This window comes from Harpia harpyja, chromosome 8, assembly GCF_026419915.1.
Source record: "Harpia harpyja isolate bHarHar1 chromosome 8, bHarHar1 primary haplotype, whole genome shotgun sequence".
In the NCBI taxonomy this organism is placed as follows: domain Eukaryota; kingdom Metazoa; phylum Chordata; class Aves; order Accipitriformes; family Accipitridae; genus Harpia; species Harpia harpyja.
In genome coordinates, this window is record NC_068947.1 from 37,202,913 (window position 1) to 37,229,662 (window position 26,750).

Sequence of the window (26,750 nt, forward strand, 5' to 3'; positions counted from 1 at the left end):
TTTGTAGTTTTTTAAATGTGTCAGGGGAAGGCTAATTCCCCTTCCCCCGGGATGCATCAAACTGGGCCAGAAGATTCTTCTTTCATGCTCTTTGTCTTGTCAAAATGGAGGAGAGCCCAGGTTTTTTTGCACTCTGCCTGAAGCTTTTGTTCTACTCCTGTATTATCGACTCCTTTTCTAAAAGAAAAAATGGCTTCAGTTGCTTCCTGAAGGCAAAGAGAAGACTCGGCTCACACCTACGGTGAGTGTCCCCAAGTCAAGCATTGGGTGCTTTTTGAAATCAATATCTGTTTATATATAAAGAGCATAAAGGTGATTTCCCCCCCTCCAAGCATTTCTTCTGTGTTGTTTAGTGCTTGGTATTTTATGACTGCCGAAACTTTTGACTTCTACATCTTGCAAATGTGGTTATCATGATTTAAAAAAAAAGCAAGCTATTTTCAGTACTGTCTATTCTTGCATCAAGAAGAGTGCTTTGCAGTAGCAACTGTACTGTCGTTTACAGCTCAGATCTTTGAGGTATTGCCCAATTCTCTCAGCTTTTTCTTCTCATTGCAGAACAGTAAGGGATCTAGGAACTTCTTTGCAAGAAAAATTCATTGCCATGCATAGGATGTCTCAGCTTGCTTTTTTTGTGCTAATTTAGTATCTTTGAAATATTCTTCAAAAGCTACGAGCACCTACTACAGGTACAGCTTTACTGCTTAAGAAGTTAGGCACAGCCTTGTAATTTACATAGAAGCAATTTCAGCAGGTTCTGCTGCTGCTAACCCAGTCCCTTAAGAAAGGAACAGGTAACCTCATCTGGGCAGTGCCCGCAGTGGCAGCTCTTGTTCCCACAGTCTTGCTTTAGTCTCTGATCCCTCTGTCCAGACTGGTGGAATGAACTGGTCAGCTCCTGACCTGAGTTAAAATACGCTTTATTTTGCTGGGCTGTTTTTTGTCCTTGCTGAGTTGTTTAGAGGCTTCACTGCACAGTCTTGTAAGTCACTGGCAAAACTGAGGATGCAGCAGGAGGCGTGTGTCCCTGTTACCTTGGGCTTACAGCATTTTTCCAACATCCCATCCCACCTCCCAGGATGTGTTTAGAAGCTCCTGTGGGAATACTGTCCTCCTCAGCTTGCCTAGAAGATTATGCTGCTGGGTGTAAATTGGTCCAGCCAGCCTGAATGCATCAGCTTAATGGGCTTGTACCATTCCCACAGCTGTTCACTGTGCACATGCACACACAGGTCTTTGACACTAACTTTATTAATTCAGCAAAAATTCATTACATTGTTGAACTAGTATCTCTTTGGAATGATCCCTGCATCATCTTTAAAGGTAAACTGACAATAGACTGGTTTGGAAACTGCATTTACATTGGCTTTTGTATGGTTTCTGTTGCCCAGAAGTGATAGTTTTGGTCTGTTTCTAACATCAGAATTGCCATACCAGCTCTTACAAGGGGAGTGTGTTCTGCAGTGATAGTTGCAGATGTTGCTGACGTGAGGGGGCAGACGTTACAGCCAAACGGGATTCTCCAGGGTGAGTTTTCCTGGCTTTTCCAGTATTACTCTCTTTAGTCCATTCTCGTTTTCATTGCAACAGGGGTATCTTCTGCATTCTGAGAAGTCTCTTTTGCAGGTTACCTGGCTCTTGTTTAGCTCCAGGTGCTGGACAAGTGGCAATGCCATTGCTTGATCTTTTCTTGGAGCTTAGTGCTCTTTTTCTTCATATTGAAAAGCTGGCATTCAGCCTCTGTCCTTCACTATACTAACATCGCATCACTTTTTACAATTAAAGAAAAAAGTCGTCCTCCACTGAAACAGTTTTTAAAAGGTAAATTTAAAGCAAAAAGTTTAGCTGGCCTGTGTCAAATAGTCTTAAGATAACTACTACAGGAAATAACTACAGCCCTATCTTTACATGTTCTTTAAATCCAATGAAACCATAATTGCATGTCATGATACCCCTGGAAGGCAAGTAAGAGCTACAGAAACAGCTGTGTTTAGTAGGTGTGGTCTGGTCCCACAACACAAATCTTACAAAAATCAGCCTAGTAACCACTGCTATTGGAAACAACTTTACAGATATGTACACTTTAATAGCTAAAGCTTGCAGTTAACATGATTCAGGAGGGAAGGGAGAAGGGACTGACCAAGTCCAGACATACTCCCTCTGCGCACCAACCAAAGTAGGTTTTTGCACTGAGAAAATACACAGCGTTTATTTTGGATGAACAAGGCTTTCTCTCCTTTCCTCCCCAAAGCAGGTGGGCATCTCTCACTCTTGCCCATCCCATCTGTGACTCCCACTTAGCGGGGGGGCAAAGGCTGCATTTGGAGAGCATCATAAGTGTCCTTGGTTGCTGTACTGAGTCCCTGAAAAACAGAAAAATAGGTGAGGTATGAGTGTGAGTGCTTAGTTCTCCCCATCTGACTGGCCAGGAACAGGGTGGCAGGGGCTCAGCAGCATAATTCTAATCTTGGTTTTTGTTTTTTTTTTTTCCTACAGAGGTTTTTATTCATGAGTGATTCCTTAGTCTTTGTATGGTATCAATAGCTATCACTTACCTGAAGGCAAGATGCATCCTGAATAACTATTATGAACATATGACCACAGCAACTCATCCTCACTGGTTATATAGATCTTTAGAGTACATTTTATTTGCATATTATTGACTATTAAGAGCTAACTGATGCTAGAGTGAACCTTGTCTGCTAACTAAATGAATAGACTTCAAATCATGAACTTTCTTCTCTGGACTTCTCTTTAATTTAGAAGGGAAGTCAGATGCAACTCTAAGTTGGCAGCAGGGCTTCAAACGGCTGTGAACCCTGGGAAGCATCCCCTTGCACCCCTTCCTGCGATGCAGCAGTCCTTCTCCTGCCAGCCTGCTCTGGTGGTGGTAAGTCAGCTGTAACATGTGAGTTAGTTACAGAGTCACAGGTCAGCCAAGGAGGCTACCAGAGCAGAGGTAACCAGGGCTTCTGAGAGTGAGGATTTAGTAAGACAGGTGGTACCCACTTGTAAAACTTCTCGCTACCCTTCACTCCTCTGCTATGAATATTTAGTGGCATACTGAGTACAATGGTAAGACAGTGCTTCTTATCAGCTACCTGTGACTATCTCAGTAGAGCAGGTTTTGAAGAAAGATGCCATTAGCTACAAATATGCCGTGTTACAGGAAAACTTCCTGGCATGTATGCATCAGAAGAACTTTTTTATATATATTTTATTTTTGTCATTTTGAGATGTCAGTGGCAATGTACAGGCTTCTACAGAAAGTAAAATGCATTTTGGAACAATTATGTACAGTGGCCCAAATAAGGCCTTACTCATGGACTCCTTGCCCTCTGTTATGTATGTGCAACACTGAACCCCCCCCAGTGCACCAAGGGGCTGGAGGTGCTCACCAGTTTGTGCTCTGTATGCTATATAGTGAGATGGGCTGAACCACTGATTCTTTGAGTTATGACAGCTGTTTGGCAACCTGAAGGTTTCCATTTAAGCAGTAAACAATTCTGAGACCAAACTGTATGCATCATCTGCTGCAGTGAAAAGGTGATTCTCCAAGATGCAGGACTGTGGAAATAGTTCCTGCCAGAGCAGCTAAACAAGTGTTCCTGCCAGTTGTATTTAGAATTGTGCAGCCACTTTATCAAAGTACCAGCAGTGTGGTCTTTGCCCTAAATCTGAGTAACTATCCTCAGAAAAGTTCATCATGCATCGTTAACAGTGCAGTTAGATATGTAACTACAGGCTACAATTAAGCCATGAAGCTAGATGAGGGGAGCAGCTGCTGGATGTGTTGCCTACCTGGTAGACACCTTCATTCCCTTTGCCTCGCCGCCTCTGCTGCTTTGGGAAAGAAAAGCAAGGATAGATTAATGGGTGCTTTCACGATTATGCAAAATGAAAGAAACCCCCGACTTCCCCCATCCTGTACTGAGGGTCAGCAGCTGTGGTTGGCCTGGACACCCACTGCACAGGAGGGAAAGCACCTGCTAAGTCTGGACCAGCTCAGACATGGTGCAAGGGCTGTGAAGGAGAAAATAGCAAGGATTGAAAATAAAATGAAATTATTTTGGTTTGCTGACATATTTTCCTGTCATACTGTTATAATGCTGCTATTTCTTTGATTTACTGTATGTATAGAGATTTGGCAGTGTTCCTATAGACACCGATTGTTTCATGAGCTGAAGCCACACCAGGAAGAAATGGGGCTGTGTTTTTTGAGTTACTGCATGTCAGCTGGTGTCCGAGGGACTCTGCCCTCTATTGGACAGACATGGGTAAGTAAGTAAATTCTCCCACACACCTTTTGTAAGCTCTCTAGGTGTTCAAAGGAGCTGCAGATAAGGCTGTCTGAGGACAAAGTCACGCAGGATTCAGTAAAATAGGTACCGGGCCCATCATGGTACAAATAGAGCACACAAACAAGGTCGCTCAGACCAACCAGATAAAAATTAAAAACTCCTCCTTGAACCCACTTGCTGCTGCAGTCCCAGGGGTAGGGGGAGCTGCCAGGCCAAGCAGCCAATTTGTGCATGAGAGTGCAATTTCCAAGTGAGAATCAGGGACAGCAGAGCTTACAGCCCCCTGGATGGAGGCTGGCATGTCAAGCCTATGGCCCCACCGCAGCAGAGTACTGACTGTATCAATCACAAACACATGGCAAGTAGTGCCTGCCACAATTAAAATTGCAGCAGCCTGTTAAATGATCATATATCTAGCATGAGGCAAGGGGTGTGGTGTTCCCATCCCCCCAGTAATAGAAACATTCATAAAAACATGGTGCGACTTTATAAACCCATAGCTCGTAACTTGACTATGAGCTTGACTATGGCAGAGGGGTATTAGAATAAAAAAGGGGAGGGGATTAAATATTGGTGTTGCTTCAGCATTTCTCAACACTAAACTTTGTTTTGAAATACCCCTTTTTTCATGTTTCAGAGGGAAATGAAAGGTTATATATAAAGACACTTTGACATAAAATAGAACCTGTGTAGGTCACAGCAATTTTTCATTTTGCCATGAACAGTGTCCCCAGATGGTTTGTTTTCAACACAAGCTTCCCTCCCCCAGCAGTTTGTGCACAGAGCTAAAACTATCCATTTGCTGCTAGCTTGAGATATACCTGATGTGTTCCTCCTTAAACATTTGAGAGTAGAGGAAGGAGAATGTTTCCCCCATTACTCTTCTGAAGAGAGGCACAAGGAGAAGCTTGCAAATACTTACTTGTGTCGATAAAGCAGACCAGCCTCGACAGCCCACAGAGGGGAAACTGAACCTCCAGCTCTGAATTGCTCTGGAGCAATGTCCTCAACTAATGTGAGTTGCTGGGCCACAGATGTTCCAGCACTTGAAACCAGACATTTTCTTCAACTATTCCTCACCCATCTCATACCCTCTGCCTCCTCAGCTGCAGCAGCTATCAGAATTTTTCTGTCCAAAAGTTGAAATGTTTTCCCTTGACATTATTCAATCTGCCCAGGGACAGTGCTGGTGTACAGGCTGTGTTTCTAATATTGATGGGACAAAGCTTACTGTCTGATCTCCACCTTGTTTTATGGCTACTATAACGCTATAGCTACATGCCTGTCCTACTGCTGCACCAAACACACTGGTTACTACAGGAAATAGGTAACTGCTCTCAGCTGTGCCTGTACATGCTGTGCAACACAGGGACTTCCTTGTGCAAGGCACCTACGTGCAGCCGGGGCTACTGCTCTGTAAGGGACTGGCAGTGAAGAATTTTTCATCCCAGGCTTTCACCAGGAAGCAAAGTAGGACTCACCTCTCCCTTCATTCCAATTTCACTGTATGCCTCACCCATCTTGTCCTTCTGCAGTGACTGCAAGCAGAGAGGGGGAAAGAGTCAGCATGTTACTGGAAAAGCCAAGCCAACCCCTGGGTGACTGCACTCCAAGCCTGTGCTTCTGGGGCTGCCTTGCCTTCAAAGCTTCATTATATTCCAAAGAAGGGACAGTGGTGGGACTTGACCAACATGCTTTTAAGTAGATGCTATATGTGATCAAATTTGCTTAGCATATCGATACCACCTCATCTCCAAACACTTAAATGAATATAACTCTACCCTCAACCAAGTCATTTATCTAGACTAACACCAGATACTACAATCAAAGCTCTCCAAAGAAAAGCTTTAAGCAGCATTTGTTCAGGAGACAGACCTAAACATGCAGCTCAGACCCAGAGAAAGGGGAAGTCTAACACTGCAGGGTGAAGGTTAAGAAAGAGGAGCTCTTCCTTCCTTCATCCAGGGAAGCAGTTCCCAAATGTTTACAACCAGCTGTGATCAGAGCTTCTGATTCAGTAGCATTGAAGGCCAGTCTTGGAAAGAAGCTCACTTCTCAGCAAGCACCAAACACCCAGAAAAACCTGAGTTAAGACATAAGCATTAGCATTCATGTATCTATCCTTTGGAACACAGACCACCACACATTCAGCCAGAGTTAAATCAGTTAAATCAACAGGTTCCTAAGCAGCCACTCTGAGATACACTGGCATTTGGCCTTTGTCAGAGAACAGTCAGAGAGGCTGGAGAACAAGCGCATAAAATACTGCAGCATTACTCACATGGGACCCAGGTTGGTTAGTCACTAATGGCTAACATAAAGGGATCAGCAGGTATCTTGATCCACATTCTTTTCCTTATCCACCCAGGGAGTCAATGTTTTTGTCTTATGGTGGAGAAGGGAGCAGAAATTTTCTAGCAAAAGGGGAAGGTGGGAGGGAAGTCTTTGAAAGCAACTGTTAAGTTTGAACCAAAGCTGAAATGGGGGGGGGGGGGGGGGAGTCTCCTATGAAATAGAAACTCCTATTTCCAGCCACCCCTCCCTCCAGCTCTCACTACTCACAGTGTAGACAGTGTCCTGAGGGTTCTTTCTTCTCTGCTGTAAAACAAAAGAAGAAAGTTGCCTATGTGTTTCACTACCAGTATCCCCTACCACCTTGTATGTGCCTGTGCATTTGCCCTAAGGCACAGCTACAGCTCTATGGGGGTGCCATGCCTGTTACAGCCCATCTTGCCTCCACCCCTAAGGCTCTGTTAAGACAACTTCTTCTCTGGAAAATTAAATTAGTTTTAATAATTGATAAAACTTAGCTCTTCTCTGCTCAATCCCTACAGCTGTCACCTGCAGGCACCCCCTACACACCAATGCAGAAGGTTTCCCCTCCTTTTTCCTTTGAAACTGTTGGGCTCTGCAGCAGAAACAGTTGTTTTGGCTGCTGCTTTACTTTTCTTGGCACTTGTTTGGCAGCATCACAAGCAGCGAGCTCTTGTGAAACACCCACTCCTGCCTTGCCTGCTCCACATCCGCCCCAAGGGTGGGTGTCACTTCCTATTCTGGGTGGCTGCAAGCTCTCAGCAAAGTGATGGGGGGCACAAGGGGCAAAGATCAAAGGGGAAGGGGGAAAGTTTGCTCTTGTCCCCGCCATGCTGCCAGCCACATGAGTTACTACACAGATTTTGCCATTCCCTCTCCAGGAAGGCACTTGTGCTTAGCAAACGCGTGATGACTGCCTGCATGTCTAAACAGCGGTTAGACACAAGAAGGAAGGAATCAGATTAAAAGAAAAAAGGTGCATGTGGGGGAGGAAGTTACCTGGTGTCTCCCACCCAGCTCAGGGTCTGCACCTCGCTTTGCCCCCAGAACATCATATTCATCTCTGTGTCCACGAGACAGTTTCTGAAACAAGGAAGCAAGAAGCAGTGACGGTCATTATGATGATGAGAAAATAGATCTTGACTTAACACAGGAAAAGAAAGGGAACTCAGCTTGGTGTCCAACTTCATGAGTACTATAACTGAGCTAGAAATTATTTTTACCCCTTAATGCAACTGTCAACAAAAATGTCTACAACTAAGCCATGGAACTGATAGAGTAGTCTGTGCTGCACAAAACTGCAAGCCATTGCATCAAGAACATTTCTTAAGTAGAAATGACCTGAAAATGAGAGTGCGTGACAGGGAGGGACTCTGACTTCCATGCTTTCTCTCCCACTGGTGGGTGAAGATCCATGAGCTTGATTTTTCTTCCAGAGCAGCTCAATTAAATTTGCATCAAGAAGCTATAGCAGTTTGATGCCCAACACATTTCTTAGCTGGGAAATATTACCTTGGAAGAGGGCAAAGGAGAGATTTCAGGTCAGAATAACACAGCTGACAGAGTGCTATTAAAGGGTGACAGGCAACACTCCTTAAACTGAAAAAAATGCATTAGTGTTCATACATTACACAGTTAAACAGTAGAACTCATCACAGGATGTGGCTATGGTCAAAAGCGTGAGAGAAAAAAATTAAAATCAAAAGACAACTAGACATAGCAAAAATAGCTGAAGTTTAATGCTGCCATGAGTGAGCAATTTAGCTAGGAATGACAGACAGGATCCTGTCTCAGTCCTCTTTCACTGCCTAAAAAGCCATCTGATGCTGGCTATGATCAGGGTACAGTGGACGAGGCACACCTCTGGTATGATCTGGTACAACAGGAAAGCTCTGGGACAGAGACAGCTGGGCTGTGATGACTCAGGCTCCACCCACTCGATGATACAAGAGCTGCAGTTGCCCAAAGTCAGCAACACAGCATTCCTGGGTGTTTGCCCTTTCTCCAGCCCACATCAAATAACATCGGCAACACGGGTGGTGGCGTGCCTGTGAGTGGCCCAGGGAACAGTGATCAGCAAGAGCTGCAAGCCAATCGCAGAGGGTCAGGTGAGAAATTGGGGGGTGCACATCATATGTAACAGTCCAGTGGCTGCACACACACACACAGAGCTCTCACAGACATGTTACGTGGTGCAGCACACGGAGCACTGCCTCTGAAACGGTCTGGGTTCCTGGTATACCTTCAGCTCAGTGGATCAAATCGGGAACCTACAGCCGATATATCTATCTAGCATCCAGCCAGATAAGTGACAACAGAACCTGCCATTGTGGGGTTTTATCTTTTCTCCGTACAACTGCTGTGCTGCACACCTCAGTATAGCATTTTTCATTAGCTGGGTCATCCAGAGTGTTTCTGATCCACAGACAATTCATTATCTATAAGCTCCCAGAAAGGTCTGTCTGGGTAGCAGATTTGAAAACAAACAAAAGCAGTAGTTACTTACATTATACACATCATCCTGGCCTGGTCGCAGCTGGGGTTCAGAGGCTTGGCTAAGCTGGAAGAGAGACCATACCATGAGCAGAGAGACAGAGGCTCCGTTCAGTCTTTTTGTTCCCTCTCTCCTACAAGTTACTTTCATCAGAAACAGGGCAACCCATAAGCAGTCCTACCTGTGGCACCAATGGGGATACAGGCAATACAAGTCACAGCTGCACTGACACTTTTATCCACACACCAGGTTGCTCTCAGCAGCCAGGTCATTTTACTTGCATAACACCAGTTCACAGCTACGCAAAGCATATGAGTTTGGGATTTTTCTTTTTCCCCCTCCACTGATTTTGCATTCCTATTCTGTGCATATCATAATCCTGTGCTATCGCAAGTCTCTCCATCAGGATATAAAATCATAATTGATGCCTGTATTAAGAAAAACTGGGTATCTGGCGCTGCTAACAACCAAAAGCACCCCCTGAGACCCCAGTCCTCCAGGAAAAGTGCTGCCTGCAGAGTTCCTGGGTGTCCTCACCTTCAGAGGGTGCAGGGGATCCCTGCACTCCTCGGGAGCGGCACCTGGCTTGCAGGGCTGCAGTGCCACCACAGTTAGTTGGCATGAGTGGCAACTAACCAGTATGTAAAGGATTTCCCTTCTGTAGCTACTCTTTGGCTCAGCTCCTCACAGTATTTATGAGCAGTTAATTGCTAAGCCAAACTTTCAGGTAAAAAGGGGCAGTTTTAGGTCAGTGCAAGCAGCTAGCTTGTGTTCCAATCTTTAAAAAAAAAAAAAAAAAAGTCAAAGTACATTCTGCATTGCTTTAGCCTTGTTAAATTTCTTATTAAAAATAACTTTCTAGCTAGGTTTGTCTTTAGGCATAGGAAAAACTTGACTTCGTTTTTTAAAATTGTATTCATAGTAATTACAAGTTACCTATTTCACCCCTTTCCCTGTGAAAGTGCCATTATAGTCCCTGAACCTTTGGCGAGACCAGTAATTTACCAAGCATGTAGCCCACATTTCTTGCAACAGAGACTAAACGTTCACGTACATTGGCCATGTGCTCCATCAATAAAAAGCTCACAACAGAGAAGAGGCTGTGCCATTGGCAAAAGCCTCCACAAACCATTCCTTTGGCCAAGAGATGAGGTGAGAGATGTGACACAGCTTGGAAGATTTCTAAAAAACTCCTAGGTTTGGGACAAGACAAAGGCCCCTCAGGAAATGCCCCACCAGCTTCTTGGTGCTTTGTGGTGGCATTTCAGCTGCAATGCCTCTGCTGCTTTTGGCTGCAAGGCTCCAGCGTAACCACAGGCATGGCTCTCCCCTTCCTTCTGCTGCCTTCCCTCATGCAGCAGCTTACTTGGTACAGCTGAACACTACGCATGTTACCAGCAAACAGCTAGGCATGCCAGGAAGACAGCTAGCGCTCCCAGACCTAAAGGCAAGGGATGCTGCCTCTGACCAGGAGCCATTTCCAGCTCCAGCTCTGCCCCTGCAGGGAGCCCCAGTGGGAGAAACCACACTAGTTTCTGCCCCTGCAGTAGCATGCTTAAGACACGCTCTGGGTGGGGAAGGAAGAGTGGCTGGCAAGCGCACCGCGGTTGCGGCAGCTCCTTGTGCCAGGTTCATGCTCCTCCTTGGATGCTTTGCCCTCCTTAACTATCGCGCTTTCGCCCTGCACTGGGCGAGGTGCACAGCTCCTGCCGGCAGGTACAGTGTGCCCCAGCAGCAATTCCCTCTAGCAGCCTCAAAAAGACTTCAAGTCTCAGAGCAGCGCTTTCATCTGCAGTCAGGATTTACACTGGCAACAAAAAAAGTTTCTCCTTCTCCATTACTGAGTTCTGCTCATTTCCTCCAAACAATCCTCTCTCCCTCTAGGTTCAGCACTGGCTTTACAGTCCTGAGAGAAGATCCCGCTGCAGAGCCAGTGGGGCACCAGCAGCAGCACATCACCCTGTCAGGGCTCCTGCTGGTGATCTCAGCCAAGACCTGGTGAGAGAAGCAAGCCAAGATCCCAAGCACAGCTTGGGATCATCCCCTTTGCTTCTGGGGGAAGACTAAGCCAGGTGTACAGACAGCAGCCAAGACACCTTTTCACCTGCTCAGGCTTGGCTGAAAGCACCATTGCATTGGAGTGCTTTGTGCCGGGGAGAGGCAGACAGCTCCTCTCCTATGATTAACAGAGCTCTCAGAGCATGTACATGTCTGGAAATGTACATACCTCCATTACATTACATTATCTTCATCCGTGGAAGTGCACTAAAGGCACTAAGTGTCTCCCTAGATGCTGAACGCTGCTGGATAGTAAAAACAGCCCATCAAGTTGTGTCCATTCTGTCCCCCTGACTCCTCTGCTGTGGTTGTTAGGGTTATATCATTTGCATCACCACACTCATATTATCAAAGATGTCTGACTTCTTGAGACATTTTAATACATCCTTCACAAGCATGGCATTTATCCTGAATTTTCTGTATATCCCCTCCTCTCTTTCCAATGACAAAGCAGCAGAAGAAGCCACATCACTGTTGATGAGGCATTTCTCAGCTACAATATCTAGAATCTCTGACTGCATCCATAACTAGGCTCAAAACACTCATATACTCTCTTCCTCTCCATTCATGAACCTTCAGAAAAAACTTCCCCAGATTGCTCAGGCTGACACCAGAAAAGGAAGAAAGTCAAAAAGCAAAAAAGAGGAAAAAAAAAAGTTCTTATTCAGAGAGACATGCTTCCTCTCCACCCCACTTTCCAGTTCAGCCCAACTTGTTTACACCACCAAAGCCAAATACATCAGTGTTTGGATAGACTGACCTTTGCTTTCACAAAAAGGGCTGTCATGACGACTGCGTAAATGAAGAGGAATCCATCCAGTAAGTAGCAGAGTCTTGGGTCTGTCAGTCCAAGAACTGGTACAGCATCTGTATAAAAACATCAGATAGATCAACAAACAAGGCCATTTGTATCATTGGGTGCTTGACGGCATAAATGTGACAGTGCTGCATAGAGCTTCATGAAAAAATAGCCAGTATGAGGGCAAGTCTGTCCATTTGCAAAGAAGATGGAAATCTGAATAAGAATCATAGGATTAATTAGGTCGGAAAGGACCACTGCAGGTCCAACCCTCTCTCTAAACAGCATCAGTTGGACCAGGCTGTCCAGGACCTCAGCCAGCTGAGTTAGAGTATCTCCAAGGATAGAAATGTTTGCAACCTCCCTCAACCAATACAGGACATTTTACCCAGAGTTTCCCACCCACAGAGTCCAGGCTCTGCTCCCTGCAGCTTGCAGGCACGGGGCAGGGAGTAAGCACAGGATCTGCATGGAGATAACCAAGGATTACTACCACCACAGTTACTGCACAAAAGCCTCACACAGAGCATTTGTTTTCTGGGAAAACCCAGCAGCGTCTCCTGCAGGGATTCATTACTGGGCCTGGTTAGATTCCTTCATCAACTAAAACTTGTGTGCTTGTGTGTGCGTGTGAGAAAATATGTCTGTCTGGGCAAAATTTTAAGGAAGGTCTTCTCAGGACAAAATTTTGTGTTAAATGTAAAGAAAGATTGACACCACCATAGTCAGCTGGAGATCCAGGCTGAAATTGCTACTCTTCTTTATTCAGAAGAGGAATTTAAAGATGCATCTCCTGTATCCCAGGTTATATATTGTAACTGTAAAGCTGCAGTTGTCTTCTCTGTGAGGGTTCTCTTGGGCTCCCAGTTTGGGGTTGTTGGAGAACATTAATCATGAGAAGGGAACTATGGGCAGGAGAGACAGACTTTTAACCCCAGATGTCAGGACACATCCATGAGATACCCATGAGACACACTGATGTGCTTTTGGTTTGAGAGAAAGGTTTTAAACCTGAATTCCCTCCACAGGAACTTCAGCTGGCAGCCCCCCAAAGATTTTTATTTGTATTTGTTTTTAAAAGAAGTGTTAAAACTTTTCTGAGAAAAATCTACTATTACCCTAATTGAGAGTTCAATAAAATTGTTACTCAGAAGATGTTGATGTTCATTTCCTAGTCAACATTGCATATGTTTATATCCTGACCGCATCAAGCAGGGCACGGTAATATTGTTGGTTTTCAACAGCTAAAACAGATTAAACTGCCCCTGTATCAGTTTGTAAACATTCAGTAAGTTCACAAATGTATCTAAAAAAATCAAAGCAGTTCAGGTCAAGAAGCCTAAGTAACTATAGATCCAATATGCAGCTCCAGGTCCATCCCCAAAGGAAAAGCTGTACTGCACAGTTATTAAAAATAAAAATAAAAAAAACCACTTAAAAATGAATCTGAGATGCACTTTGTACAAAGAATTGGAGGGAGTTCAAAAGAGAAAGACAAGAATGATCAAGAGCCTGTGAAGCCCTTCGATGAAGATAAATTGAAAAGAATTGCTATGATTCATCTCCTTCCTAAGGTGAACAAAGTATGGCAATTCTTATTAACCACATGTGATGGAGGGTAGCTGAACCACTCAGTGCGGTGCTTCAAGGTGCTGAGTTACTGCAGTGCTGAGAGCGGGACCATTCTGCGTGCTGGGGTATCTCCCTGGCCCATTGGGCCATGCTGATGATTTCATTAGAAGAAACTTGCAGAAGACACTCAGGCAGTATGCACTCACCACCATGAGGAAGTCGCCTTCGCAGAAATAACGATGATGGCCTGTTGCTCTGCTCAAGCATGCAATTTGTATAAAGCATGACTGAAAAGCCATGCCTGGATACTTGGTAATGTAATTGTAAATTCTCAAGCAGATGATGATACGATCACTGTTCCCACTGAGAGCCTAACACAGCCAGAAAAAAAACCCCACCACGCTTCCAAACGATTTGTTTGCTTGTCTGAACTTGAGTTCGGATTCATTTTTTTTAATCATGTGTCTAGAAACAAATCCATGGAAATAAATTAAGATCCTAGATGGTTTTCCTTCTTCCCCTCCTATTATTTAAAAAAAAAAAAAGGTTCAAAGCACTTTATAAACAATAAACTTCACCACATTTTTTTTCAGGATTATAAAACCTGATATACATGGGGTAAATGGAGACAGAGAGATTAAGTTATCTGCCCAACACTGTATATTAAACCAACAAACAAGCTGAGATTAGCTTCCTAGAGATTTTCTTCTAAACAGCCACAGCACAATATTTTACACTAGAGTTGATTCAACACAAAACCAGCTTGACTCACATTAGACTTGGTAGCTAAAATGCAGCATTGGGGAATACAGCTGTACAACATCCAGAAGCAGTTTGTTTCTGTCAGTAATTCAGCTGCTTTCACACAGTGCAGCAGTCTGCCCCAGCATACCCTGGCCTCGAGCTGGATGTGTCCAGAAGCAGATCAGGGTTTTCCGGCGCTGTCCCCAGATCAGAAATACAATGCAAGGAAAGCAAGCAGCCTAGCACAGAGTCAGGAAGCCTGCGTGTATCTGAGATGCTGCTGAAGGCGGCTTTGGGGATCCTGGCCCTGACTTCCCTCTTCCTGTACCAAAGCAGGGGACGTTCATACTGTCATCTCAAGTCCAGTATTTCTCCAGCACTAACAAACTCCCCAGACCAGGAGGAGCTCAAGCAGGAGATGTAGAGGACTATGGAGGAGAAGTCAAGAGTGCAGGGGACTTAGCTCTAGCTCCGTGTCAGCCATGGTCAACCTTGGCTGACTCTGTGGAGCCACCCAAGTGCCTACACGGTGCTGACCTGGGGCAGCCCGGCTTCCACCACCCCAGGTAATAGATTAAAGCTGTTCAATGAGGGAAATCCTGCTAGACATAGTCTGGCTGTGATGGTTCCTGGAAAAATACGTATTGAGCCAATGATGAAGTCCAATGTTTAGAAACCAAGAAAATGAATTAGTTCATGTCTTTTCCTTCCTTAATATGTTTGATTTCTGTATTCTTTTAAAAAAAAAAAGGTACAAAGCACTTTCTAAATAATAAGCTTTGCAACAGCTTTCTGGATTAGAAAGCAAAAGAGAGAAAGAAAAAAGACAAAAGATACAAAGCCTATTGAAACAAAGGTCAAAGAGATACAAAGCGTAACGAACAAGTAGCGGTTAAAACAGCATCCATTCATATGAACAGGATCAGTTTACATTTTTAAATTGCTAGAGGAAGGGTTACTGTCTCTCCAATGTTTGCACGACATGCACAAACAGAAGGCCAGTCCCTTAGGCACGACCAAAATGTACTCTCTGCCCTTCATCAGCCCTGAGCCATGGTTTGGGGAGCTGAGGCCAAGGTCACGCCACTGCAGTGGATGGGCTGATGATGGAAGCTGGGCAGAGCCAAGCCTGCCAGCCTTGAGGGAACAGTCACACTCAGCTGCCTCATACAGAGCAAAGCACAAATAACGAACATTTCACTGATAATTCCACTCTGTTAACCTTACAGATTACCCAGCGCCTACTGTGAGTTGCACAGCATCTTTTCAATATTCATATACCAGTGTTTTACCAGTCCAAATTTCAGCAGTCCAGTAAAACACAGCAGGATTTTAAAGCAAGATGTCTAAGTACAGGCATGTGGCACAGCTAACGTCAAGTCACAGGCCAGCAGGGAATACAGTTAGGTTGCATTGTAAATGATGTCAAGCTTACTGCTTAAATGTGGCTTAGACAAACAGCATCTCTCTCTCCAGGCATCAAAAAGGAGTTGAGTCACAAGTCAACATCTAGGTACACAAATACACAAGGGCTTAAGGATGAGGTCAAAGTGGTGCTCTTGCTCAGGAGGGAAGCAAGCTCTGAAGGAATAACAATTAGAAAGTTCGCACTTATTCCTGCTCACCACGTCCTCCTATGCAAGTAGCTGCACAGTTAGATCTCCCATTGCACAGCGGGGATGACATTTACTCGTAGACTGTCAGGATGTTAAGGAAGACCAGAAACAAACTATGCAATTTACAGCATTAGGTAATTACAGGGTTTTTTAGGAGTTTGTACAGGAGAAGCTATGGAAAACTTTGTACAAGGAGCTGACACTGGATGAGCAAGGACTGGTGGAGCCATAGCAGATGAGGTAGCAGGAAAGAAGATGGAGTCAGTAAGGGGAGCACTGCTTTGTTTTGTGAAAAGGTTGCCAGCCCTTCTCAATCCCAAATCCCAGCTGCCTGCCACCACAACTGGGGCTCTTTCCCAAGCTGCACTTCTGCCCCTGAAAAGTTTCTTCCCAGCACCTCCTACTTCCAAAGCCTGGACTTCTGTTCCCCTCTTCTTCTCTCCTCCCGCCCAGCGATGCAGCCCTGCCCTCAGCTGTGCCAGGGCACTCTCTCATGCTGCTGCAGGTCCGTGCCCACACATGCCCGGACCCTGGGCTGGCACACCTTCCTCATCCTGCTCCACACGCACCCCTGGAGCAACACTGCCAGCACCCCCGCAACAACCCCCTGCGGCCTTTTACTTTTTTAAAGTATGGGGGGGAAGGAAAAAAAAAAAAAAAAAAGCAATTCACACCAACTGCTAGTGACAAGCGAGTGAGAAAAAAAACCTCTAGCAACAGACCAACAGCAACCCTGGTAGCCGAAGGAGAGGAAGCCCGGGGGCCAGCGAGGGAGGCCGTGCTGCGGGCACCCGCCTCGCGAGCGCTGCGTGGCAGCCCGCCCTGCGCAGTGTGGTTTCGGAGAACAGCTTCAACCCCCAGCTCAGGCCCAGCACCAGCTTTCCTGCACGTGGCCGCGGGTTTATCTCCAGCCACCTGCCCACCTGCTGCCTGCACATGCTGCCAGCCGCTCCCCTGCTCCAGGCTCGGAGACAGCTGGGGAGTCCCGAAACTCACATCCAGACGCATCTGCCCTGCTCTAAAACACGGCACGATCAGCGGATGCTGCACCCCAATGCAGCCAGTGCCAATGGGGATCTGCTGAAGCAAATCACTGAAACACGGCCTGGATCCTTGAAACACACTGGTGCATTTTTTTTAAATAGGATTTTCCCCCTCCGACATTTTTAGTGTGCGTCTGGATTGAGTTAGACCGTGATTCCTGGTAATAGTTCAAGAAGTACAGACCATAGAAGCTGAACTACTTGTAAATTCAGATCAGATCCGTCTACCATAACATCTTCTCTCCCATGGCCCTCATTAAGTGATTCATTTAAGGGTTTTATTTTTAGGGGTTAACAAAATTCAGTGACACAGTTATAAATGCAGAGTTTTATCTTCCCTAAAACTGAGTTTTTCAGTCAAGCCCATGAAAACCAGTCCCAGCATGAAAGGTTTATTGATGCAACTGCAGTTACATGGAAGGTGTTTAAAGGCAGAAACTGAAGAGCCTTCTCCCAGCAGCTAAGATCTGCCACAGCTGCACCCCACAGAAAAGCAGGCAGCATTTCTCAGATGCCACTGTCCTCCACCAGCAGTGATCCAAGGGACTCACGGTCACTGTGTGCAATTCACCTCACTTCTACACCTTATCTTCCAAAAACCACTTGCTGCAGGTTTGTGTTGCCAGACTCCCCCAGAGGACAGACTTTCACAGCTGTGGGTGCCGCCACCACCACACCACACATCAGGCACCCACCAGATTTTCTCTATGGAGGTCAAATGCAGGGAGAGCCTGGGTGAGACGGATCTTGCCTCCCTTGCCAAAACCAAGATGCTGAACCCAAGATCACTGCCTGGGCTCAGGGCAGAAATGGGAGAGAGATGAGCACCCCACATGGTGCTTCACTTGAGGTGTATACAGGCTGGCATTGAAGAGACAGCACAGACTAAATGCCTAAAAGTTAGCCACCTAAAATTATGAAATATAATCCTGTTCATAAAGAACATATCTTCCCATGCGTTTATTTATTTATATATTTCTATGCTTTTTACTCATAAATATAAACAATAAACAAAACTGGGACACTCCAAGACTGAAGAAGCAGAGGCCAAATTCATCCTTCCCTCACAGAAGGAAGAGGGTCCTCCATGCCATTGTTTGGGCATATTGATGGAAAAATCTGAGCAAAAACGACTGAGGAAAGAAAAGGCCTGGATTACACCACACATGGTATATTAACAGGTCTGATGTGCACGGTAGCCAGTTAACAGAAATGAGTGAAGTGAAAGGCATCCCTTGCATCAAACCAAGTATGTGAAGTCAGGAGGCTCCCTTTATGCAGAGGCTAAAGATAGTCCTGTTGATCATTAAATTATATTAAGATTGCAGGGCTAAGTAACACTTTCAACATAAAACTTCCCCACTACCATATCTGCAAAACCAAGACACCCAAGGAAAGCCAGCAGGCTCTTAACACAGGAAGATACAATAACCCCACCACAGCAAAACGCCATTGAGCTTGCCGCCTGAAAAAATTTCCAGGTTTGTCTTTTCATACCAGCCACTTACCTTGGCAAGAAAGTTTAAAGATGTTTACTGTCTTTTCTTTTCCCTCGCCACCAGTTCCTTTAGTGCTGAGGAAGACTGTTGTGTTTGTGATCAATAAACCATCACACATTTATGAAACACAACATGGCCAAAAGCACAGCTCGTGCCCATGAAGTTCAAGATTATGGTTTGCTGTTGTCCTCAGCTTTAACGCCAAAGAGCAAACTGCCAATATGATCAGGATTCAGGTTACAATACCTGACATTAGGCAGCCAGAATAATTACATTTAAAAAAAGGAAAGTATTTCAGGTCATTAACTTCCACTTTTTTATGCCAAAGAATGTCAGCACTATGGAAACATGAGGTCAAGTTAAGGTGCTTTAGGATCCTCGTGAGCCCTTCATACTCCTTCTAGGATCCCTTTCAGGGAGGCACTATGACAAAGTCCAAATAATGCAAGTTTCCTTGTGATTTATTTGGGAACAAATAGATTCGAAAGAAGGAAAAAGATTATAATGCCATAAAGGGCCAAACATTTTCTAGCACATCATGAGATAAAGACTCTAATAAAAAGTCCAGGGTACTGTAACAGGAGCAAGACAGGAAGATCTCCAACAGCTGTCTGATTTGTGGAAAGAGGACCCGGTGTGTGCAGGAAACAACAATAAATGGTCTACCTTTCCAGTCTGAAGGTGAAGATGATTAACTTTGAACATATCATTAAATAAGGCAATCTTTTGCCCTCCAAATCCTTCCAGAGCCTCATCAGAAACAGAAAGGAGGGGAGTGCCTTGCTCATCTCTGGAAGGGGACTCCTCGCTTCATCAAAACAGTCAGTCATTCTCAGAAAAAGCAACTGCTTTCACTTCTCAGTTTTGCAAGAACTTGGTGCAAAGGGCTTTCCTGAAGCAAACCTGATGTTGCCTCCTAGAGACAGCAAACCATGCGTAGGGTGACTGCAGAACTTGGATATCCAACAAGCTCAGGTGACAGACATAAGCTGTGCAGCTCTTTCAGCTTTTGTAGGGGTTTTAGATTAGACACATGTGCTTTTACTAGACCCATCTTCATCAGGGATAGCAGAAGTTTAATCTAGTTAATGCAAAAGATGTTCCCCACTGTAAATTTTCTATTGTCTAATCCAATCTGGTGTTAAGTGTCCCAAGAGGCAAGACTTGTTATTCAAATGGTTGTTTCTAGGTCACTTACCCCTTTCCTTCCCCTACCAATTCTGTCTGTGCATCCCGCAACAGTAACTCACCCCAGACTGATTTACTATTAGGTGGTCTTTTCATGTTTAGTTTCTACAACCCGATGCATGTGATGGAGGACTACTTAAAAGAATTTGGTCTACGCATCTCAGCTCACTAGGAATCCCAAAGAGACTAAATGCTGCAAAGCTGAAGAGACACTAAGTCAGACACAAGATGCTGTTGATCACAATCAGATGTGTTTCTCTGTTCAGTGAGCACCTCGCAGACATTTCCCTAGCACTTTAAATTAGCACTTTTAAATTAGACTTTACAAAAAGCAGTGGAAGTATGGTTATGCTAAACGGCTTGCAGTTAGCTCACTGCTGATGGCTCCAGTAATCAAATATACTGATAACATGAAGAACAGTTTCCAACTGAGAGATTTATAAGCCACCGCTCACTCCCTTTTATCCTAGCTTCAGACTTCCAAAAGTCATTAAGCTTATGCTGGCTGACTGTTGGCGGGAAATGGCTTTCTACTAGCTGGGTAATAAAGTAATACAATATTTTGTGCACAGATATTTCTGAGTCAGCAAGCACAAACTTATCAGTGCGTTTTCGTCTTGTCTCAGTGTTAGTGTAGGTAGGGACTACTCAATTTCACAGCGTGTGTCAAACTAAGTGCAGAGATGCACAAGCCCAACAAGAGACTTAACAGGGTTGTTTTGTCGCAGACTGAGCTCAGTTGCAACTCTCTTGATCAGCTGCAAGCAGAGAGGAAAAGTAGGAAACTTTTCCATCACAACAATGTAAGTTAAGAGTGGAGGTGCTGGAGGGAGAATTGCAGCTACAAGGCTATTTACAGACATAAGTCAGCCCATGAGCAATTCCTTGTGTTACTGCCAACACAGACCAAAGCTGCAACAATTACAGGAGCCGTCCTTGATGTATGGTCAAAGCCGTGAAAGTACACTCATCACAGCTAATCCTACTGAGATTAAACCAGTTTTCCTTTCCTTTCTCCAGGATCAATTGCCACCTAAGATCACTGACAGCACCAGACCTAACCTGTGCCAAAAAAGCAGTGTCAGGAAGTGCACCAAATCCCCGATAATGAAAGCCATCCACTTTTTTAGGTTAAGCCAATAGCAACATTCTGCAAAACGCAGCTGGCTGTCATCCAAGGCTTTCAACGCATTCCTCATATAATGTTTTTCAGCAGATAAATATAATGGCTGAATTATAAGGAAGGTAGACATGTGCAAAGCCATGGAAAGGTTGCAATATTTACTTTAGCTCATCCAGCAGGACCACTGGGAGCAGAGTGTTTTGACTTGCAAAGTCTCAAGACGTTTTCATTGCAGTCCCTGTATAGACATCCACTTGCAAGAAGGCTTCTGAGGGTGAAGAAATTACTAGTGAAGCTTGGTATCAGGCAGAGAAACAGTTAAATCATCTTACAGAGGCAGTGGCAGCCTCAGGTTATCAGGCAGGAAAAAGGTTATACCAGCCCCAACGGCTGAGGCTCTATGTGTTGTAGCAGCTACACACATCGGGGAGGGAGAGGATTCAGAGCAGGCCTTCAGCCCCCTGCTACTGACCCACTTAATGGAGAGCCATGCCTGTCATGTCCTGCCTCTGCTAGGAGAAGCACAGACGAGAAAAACATGCAACAGCAGTTATGTACCGAGTAAAGAGAAAGGTTGATTAAGGATTTGGTTTAATTAATTCCCTGCATATTCTTTTTGCAGCATTGCTCACCAAAGCTTAGTAATAATAATATTATTAATAATAATAATAATAATAATACCACCACCACCAGGGAACGTTCTGCTCCAAAAACAACACTCTGAATATGAAGTGTTTCACAGGGCTCAAAAAAGAGCCAGCAGACGAGCCATCACAAAATGGAAATATCACAACAAACCTTGCCTGGGTCCTTGACAGAGCCCTTCAGCAAAGGGTCTTGGAACAAACCCTAACTCCTTGGACCCTCACGAATTCTGCTTGAGAAAAGGAATTGCTTCTTCCATCTCTGAAATGTTCTTCCTCTAATTTGGGAGTGTTCACATTTTCATAGCATGTAGCAACTATACAGCTAAAATTTTACAGCAAGATAAAACACTGCTAAAGAGAAAGGGCATTAGTCATGGATCTGCAAGTAGGGCACAGGGGCATGGCTTTATTTCCTCATTAACACCTCACTGCTGAGGCCTGTGCTCCTCTGTCAAGTGATATAACTGTGGCTGGTACGACTCCATCACTACATTTTATTACAAGCCACCTGGCAGACTGCACCCAATTTTATAAAGCCTTATCTCAGATTGCATTACAGGATAAGAAAAAAAAAAAAAGGCTATATTTTGAGACATACCTTCTCATTCATTGGTAGGAAATAGCAAATATGAAGAGCCTATATATAGATTTTGACTGAATTAAGGGCTGTTACAAAGCGATGCATTCCTGTGGGGGGTGGGGGAAATAGGAGGAAAGAATTTCCTTATCATTAATGACTTTACATAATACCTTTGTTTTGCCACCCATAAAATAAGAATAATGACAGTAATATTTTAACTGTCAAAAATATCGAAGTGCTCTCAAAATCTCAGACACTAGGAGTTAGTACCTTCTTAATTGCTTCTCTGTGGAGAGACAGACTCATGGAAAAAGCAAAACAAGGAAAGAAAAAGGACCCCAAGCTCTCATCACAAATAAAATTTCCTGTATATTTACAGTGAGAGTTCAAACCTTCCCATGTCAGCATTTGTGACTGAGATGAAAGTAAACAATTATGCTTTAGCCATTACCTACAGTGCATGCAACTAATGTTAAAATTTACCAATTCCAGTATTCAATATATACATTAAAATATATCTCTACATCACCACCAACAAATGAGAAGTGTTAACAGAGGTATTGGTTAGCCATCAGACTACTTCTGTAAATATTAAGTAGTCTCCAGTCATGCCTGATATCCCTTCTGGTAGTTAATTTCTATTGTATTAACAATATTTTTTCCAATTGTTCATTGGTTGTAATAACTGCTGTGCTGAACAGGAATACAAGAGCTTCCAAGCAAAGCTATCTAAAATTAGTAAGAACACCAAATTTAAGAATATAATGGTGCAGCATTAGGAAAAACATAAATCAAAATTTCTATTGTTGATGTATAATATGGGTATTAAAATTGCATTTTTTGTAAAGCAGAAAATCCTCAGCATTGTAGGCTTTCTGGAAAAGCATTTTTTTTTTTTCAGTTTTAAATTCTTCAGTGTTCTGTGTTGTTGACAGTCCAGGTAACCACTTTGTATTTAAGCTTACATAGCAGACCTATTCATAACATAAAATCATTTTCCAAAAGAGGCTCAGCTTCAGAGTTCATTTGCTAGCAATAATTACAGACAATTTGCACAAAGCTTTAGTGACTCATAGCAATGCTCCGGGTCAGCTTGTCTGAAAAGCACAGGCCAAATTCTGCAGTCCCTCTACCCAGGAAATCTCCATCGATTTCTGCAAGTATTTAATGACAAACCGCTCGGCTCATGTTTTGCATGTGGAAGAAAGGATGGGATGATGACAGGAACATACTAAAGACCCTGAGATTTCATATAGTTTTTGAATGTGCTGGTTTTAGGGCAGCAGCAGAAGAAAGTATTTGAACATTAACACACCGCAATTTTTGCGGATCTTTTTTGTAAAGGAAAAAAAATGGCAATATTCTACAGTAACAACCACCTGAGTGAGTACTAGAGTTTGATATCAGCCCACCAAAACGAACATTGCAGGATCTATTATTTTTATACTGTCAAGCACATGTGATTATAAAGATGGGATTTCAGAGGTTGATCTGTATTTGCATTAAACCAAGAACAAGTTGAATTATAGACACATCAAGTTAGCACAAACAGGGGCGGGGGGGGAGGCGGCTATTGAAATCACTCATCATACTAATTTGTATTCTGTTTTACATCCCTAGATGCAAATCTCTGCTTCCTTTCCTCCCTCCATTTTTATTCCTACACTATAAAAAAATTTCTAGCACCTCTGAACACGCCTTAAACCTTGTCCCATCCTCATGTACCTGCAGATCACACAACGCCAGCTTTGCCCAGCGGTGGTATTTGCTGTGGATGTCCATCAGCTGGCCAATGGCAGCCTAAACCAAACAGGTCCCTGCTGAGCTCGTGCTGCTGCCACGCAGGCACTGCCTTGAGTGTCTCCTTCCATCCAGCCATCAGTTCTCATGAAACCTGGAGAAACTTAATTGCCTATTGAAACTTTAACCCCTCTGTTAAATTTGGTGGAAATTGGAAATGGGCCAACTGATAAAGACAGTGACTGCATAAGCTTGATCTTGGTAGGAAACACGGCTGATAACGCGCATATTGCTATAAGCCACAATGCTGATCTTATTTGTGAAGTTTAGTATGCATACATCGCACTTTGTAAAGCGTGTAGAAACAGGGGTCCTTTTCTGAAAAGCTCTGTCTAGGTCATGTAAGTCAGTATAAGGAACCTGAAAAGGTGAGCTATCACCAGCGACTTAAACTAATTTTATCTACAGCGCTGAATTTATCCTATTGGTTTTCTTTTGGGATTTTTAATGAAAAGGTTTTCCAGAAACAGCATACACAGAAATCCCACCTTGTTGTTTATGACTGGATTTTGTTTTGGTTTTTTTTCCTGGAGGAATGTCATAGCTATTTCTAGAGCATATAGATTCCTTGTACTTATTCCTTGCATCTTAATGTAGACAAGTAGCTCTCAGCTGCTTACCAGATACAGTTTACAGAATAATTCTGTTCATATCTTTGAGTTTTAGAGCACATATCTGAAACAGCCACTTCAGATGAGATATTATGTTCTCTCTGATTTTTCTCACTCCAACTAATTTTCTAAGTGTAGAATTATGCATTGCACTATCACTGCACTGATCTAATTGTTCATCAATCTCATAAAGCATGTTTCTTTTAAGGTCTTTAATGCTGCTTCTAAAATGGATGAACATTTTCAAATTATATTTACTTTAAACACCTCCTCTCTCCCCACAAAAAGCCTTATCGGGAAGCCTCTGAGATCTGCAGACAGATAAAAAGACTGCCTGGAAACTGTATTTGTTTACTTTCTATGTGCAGCCAAGATGGAGTTAGAATGCAAAGGAAATTTACACAAGTTCCATTTTTCATAACACTGGGAGCTTAGGTAAGCTTTATTCAAAGCGCAACGTTGGAAAGTGCAGTTACAGAACTGTTGGATGGGGTGAAAGACTGCCAAATGATCAAATGCCCACAGGAAATAAATTTTCTCCTAAACATGAAAAGGATCCTTAGCATTACATTTACTTTTGCTATGTACTCTCTATGAAAATCCTTCTTCCACTTCTAGCCATTAAAATTTCTTCTTGCCACAGAACTGTTTATCGTATATTGTACTAAAAATACAGAACACAAAGCTGGGTTGCCCAGATAATGCATGGCCTTGTATAAAACAAAACACTGTTCTCCCTTAATACAAATGCTTTTTTGAGATTAGCTTTGATTAATCCACAGTTCATTCACATCTGGACTCAGTGTGTATTCCTTATATGATAGAGGGTGTCATGGTTTAACCCCAAGCCAGCAACCAAGCACCACACAGCCGCTTGCTTACTCTCCCCCACCCAGTGGGATGGGGGAGAGCATCAGAAGGAAAAAGGTAAAACTCGTGGGTTGAGATAAGAACAGTTTAATAGAACAGAAAGGAAGAAACTAATAATGATAACAATAATAAAATGACAGTAATAATAATGAAAGAATTGGAATATACAAAACAAGTGATGCACAATGCAATTGCTCACCACCCACTGACTGATGCCCAGTTAGTTCCCAAGCAGCGATCCCCCGAGGCCAACTGCCCCCAGTTTATATACTGGGCATGACGTCACATGGTATGGAACACCCCTTTGGCCAGTTTGGGTCAGCTGTCCTGGCTGTGTCCCCTCCCAACTGCTTGTGCCCCTCCAGCCTTCTTGCTGCCTGGGCATGAGAAGCTGGAAAAATCCTGGACTTAGTCTAAACACTACTGAGCAACAACTGAAAATATCAGTGTGTTATCAACATTCTTCTCATAGTGAACCCAAGACATAACACTATATCAGCTACGAAAGAAAATTAACTCTATCCCAGCTGAAACCAGGACAGGGGGAAAGAGGGAAGGTACTAGGGACAAATAATACTTTGAGGTGCTTTGCAGTAGCCTCATTTGTGCCTCTGGGAGTTTCTTGTATATGCAGGCATGGAATTAATCCCATTAAGCAAAGTGTTATCCCACCAAATTAGCCATTAGATGTGCATTAATTATTTCAATCTGTCCCTTGAAAACTGTTTGGAGAAATTACCCTGGTTTTGCAGGCAAAAAAAGTAAAGCTATTTAAACCGATAGCACTCAGGAGGATGATATTCAGATTTCTCGCATCCAAATGGAGGAAGAAACACAAGTGAATGTAAATAAATGGCCCAGTTCTCTTCCCACTAAAGACCAGATTCTGTAATGGGGTGAATTCATTCTCCACACCATTGATTTCAGCAGAAGTTTGCACAGGCCATTTAATTCAATGAGAATAGGTTTAGTCCCAAAGCAGACACACACATACCTTTTAGGACACATAAGAAACATGTAGTGATAAGCAATAATTAAAAGACAGATGCAAATGTTTTTTCTAAGACAATATTCATTATATAAGAAATCTTTACTTACTGTAACAAAATTAAGTTTGGGGAGCTATGATGCTATAATATTTTTTCTGGAAAATACAACTTTTCATTACTCTTTTCTTTAGATTTACTGTATTTTACCCTGCTTTCAGAGTAACTTTACAATTTGTTCTTCTGCAATTCATTTTTACATGCCTACACATCAGAAGTAAGCAAAAAAATAGTTGCCTCTGAACCCTTCACTTTAAACAGCATTTTTTAAATAGAAATCCACCCCAAAATTGTATTTCTATTTTATCAACAAAACTTAGCAATGGTTTACTCAAAGTCCATTACAAGAGCTACATTAGAATGATTTACTACAAGGCAAAAAAAAGCAGGAAGGACCAGATGGTTCAGCTCATTGCACAGGACCAAGTATATGTATCTAACTCCAA

General features: G+C 43.5%; 2 protein-coding genes across 3 annotated transcripts in view; one reads left to right on the plus strand and one right to left on the minus strand.

Moving 5' to 3' along the window:
• Positions 1 to 23,979, plus strand: part of POU2F1 (POU class 2 homeobox 1) — a 144,442-nt gene extending 120,463 nt beyond the window's left edge. The window contains exons 17-20 of the transcript XR_008236264.1: positions 8 to 241; positions 2,764 to 2,890; positions 4,141 to 4,277; positions 23,709 to 23,979. The gene's annotated coding sequence lies outside the window, so the exon portion shown is untranslated. The remainder of the gene's footprint in view (positions 1 to 7; positions 242 to 2,763; positions 2,891 to 4,140; positions 4,278 to 23,708) is intronic.
• CD247 (CD247 molecule) overlaps positions 1,234 to 26,750 on the minus strand; it is a 58,914-nt gene continuing 33,397 nt past the window's right edge. The window contains exons 2-8 of one of the 2 annotated variants that reach the window (XM_052794368.1): positions 11,927 to 12,033; positions 9,121 to 9,174; positions 7,614 to 7,697; positions 6,864 to 6,899; positions 5,783 to 5,839; positions 3,802 to 3,840; positions 1,234 to 2,363 (exon numbers count right to left, since the gene is read on the minus strand). In XM_052794368.1, coding sequence (XP_052650328.1) covers positions 2,298 to 2,363; positions 3,802 to 3,840; positions 5,783 to 5,839; positions 6,864 to 6,899; positions 7,614 to 7,697; positions 9,121 to 9,174; positions 11,927 to 12,033 — 443 coding nt within the window. In that variant the 3' untranslated portion in view covers positions 1,234 to 2,297. Of the gene's footprint in view, positions 2,364 to 3,801; positions 3,844 to 5,782; positions 5,840 to 6,863; positions 6,900 to 7,613; positions 7,698 to 9,120; positions 9,175 to 11,926; positions 12,034 to 26,750 lie in introns of both variants that reach the window. The other variant, XM_052794367.1, reaches the window with a different exon arrangement.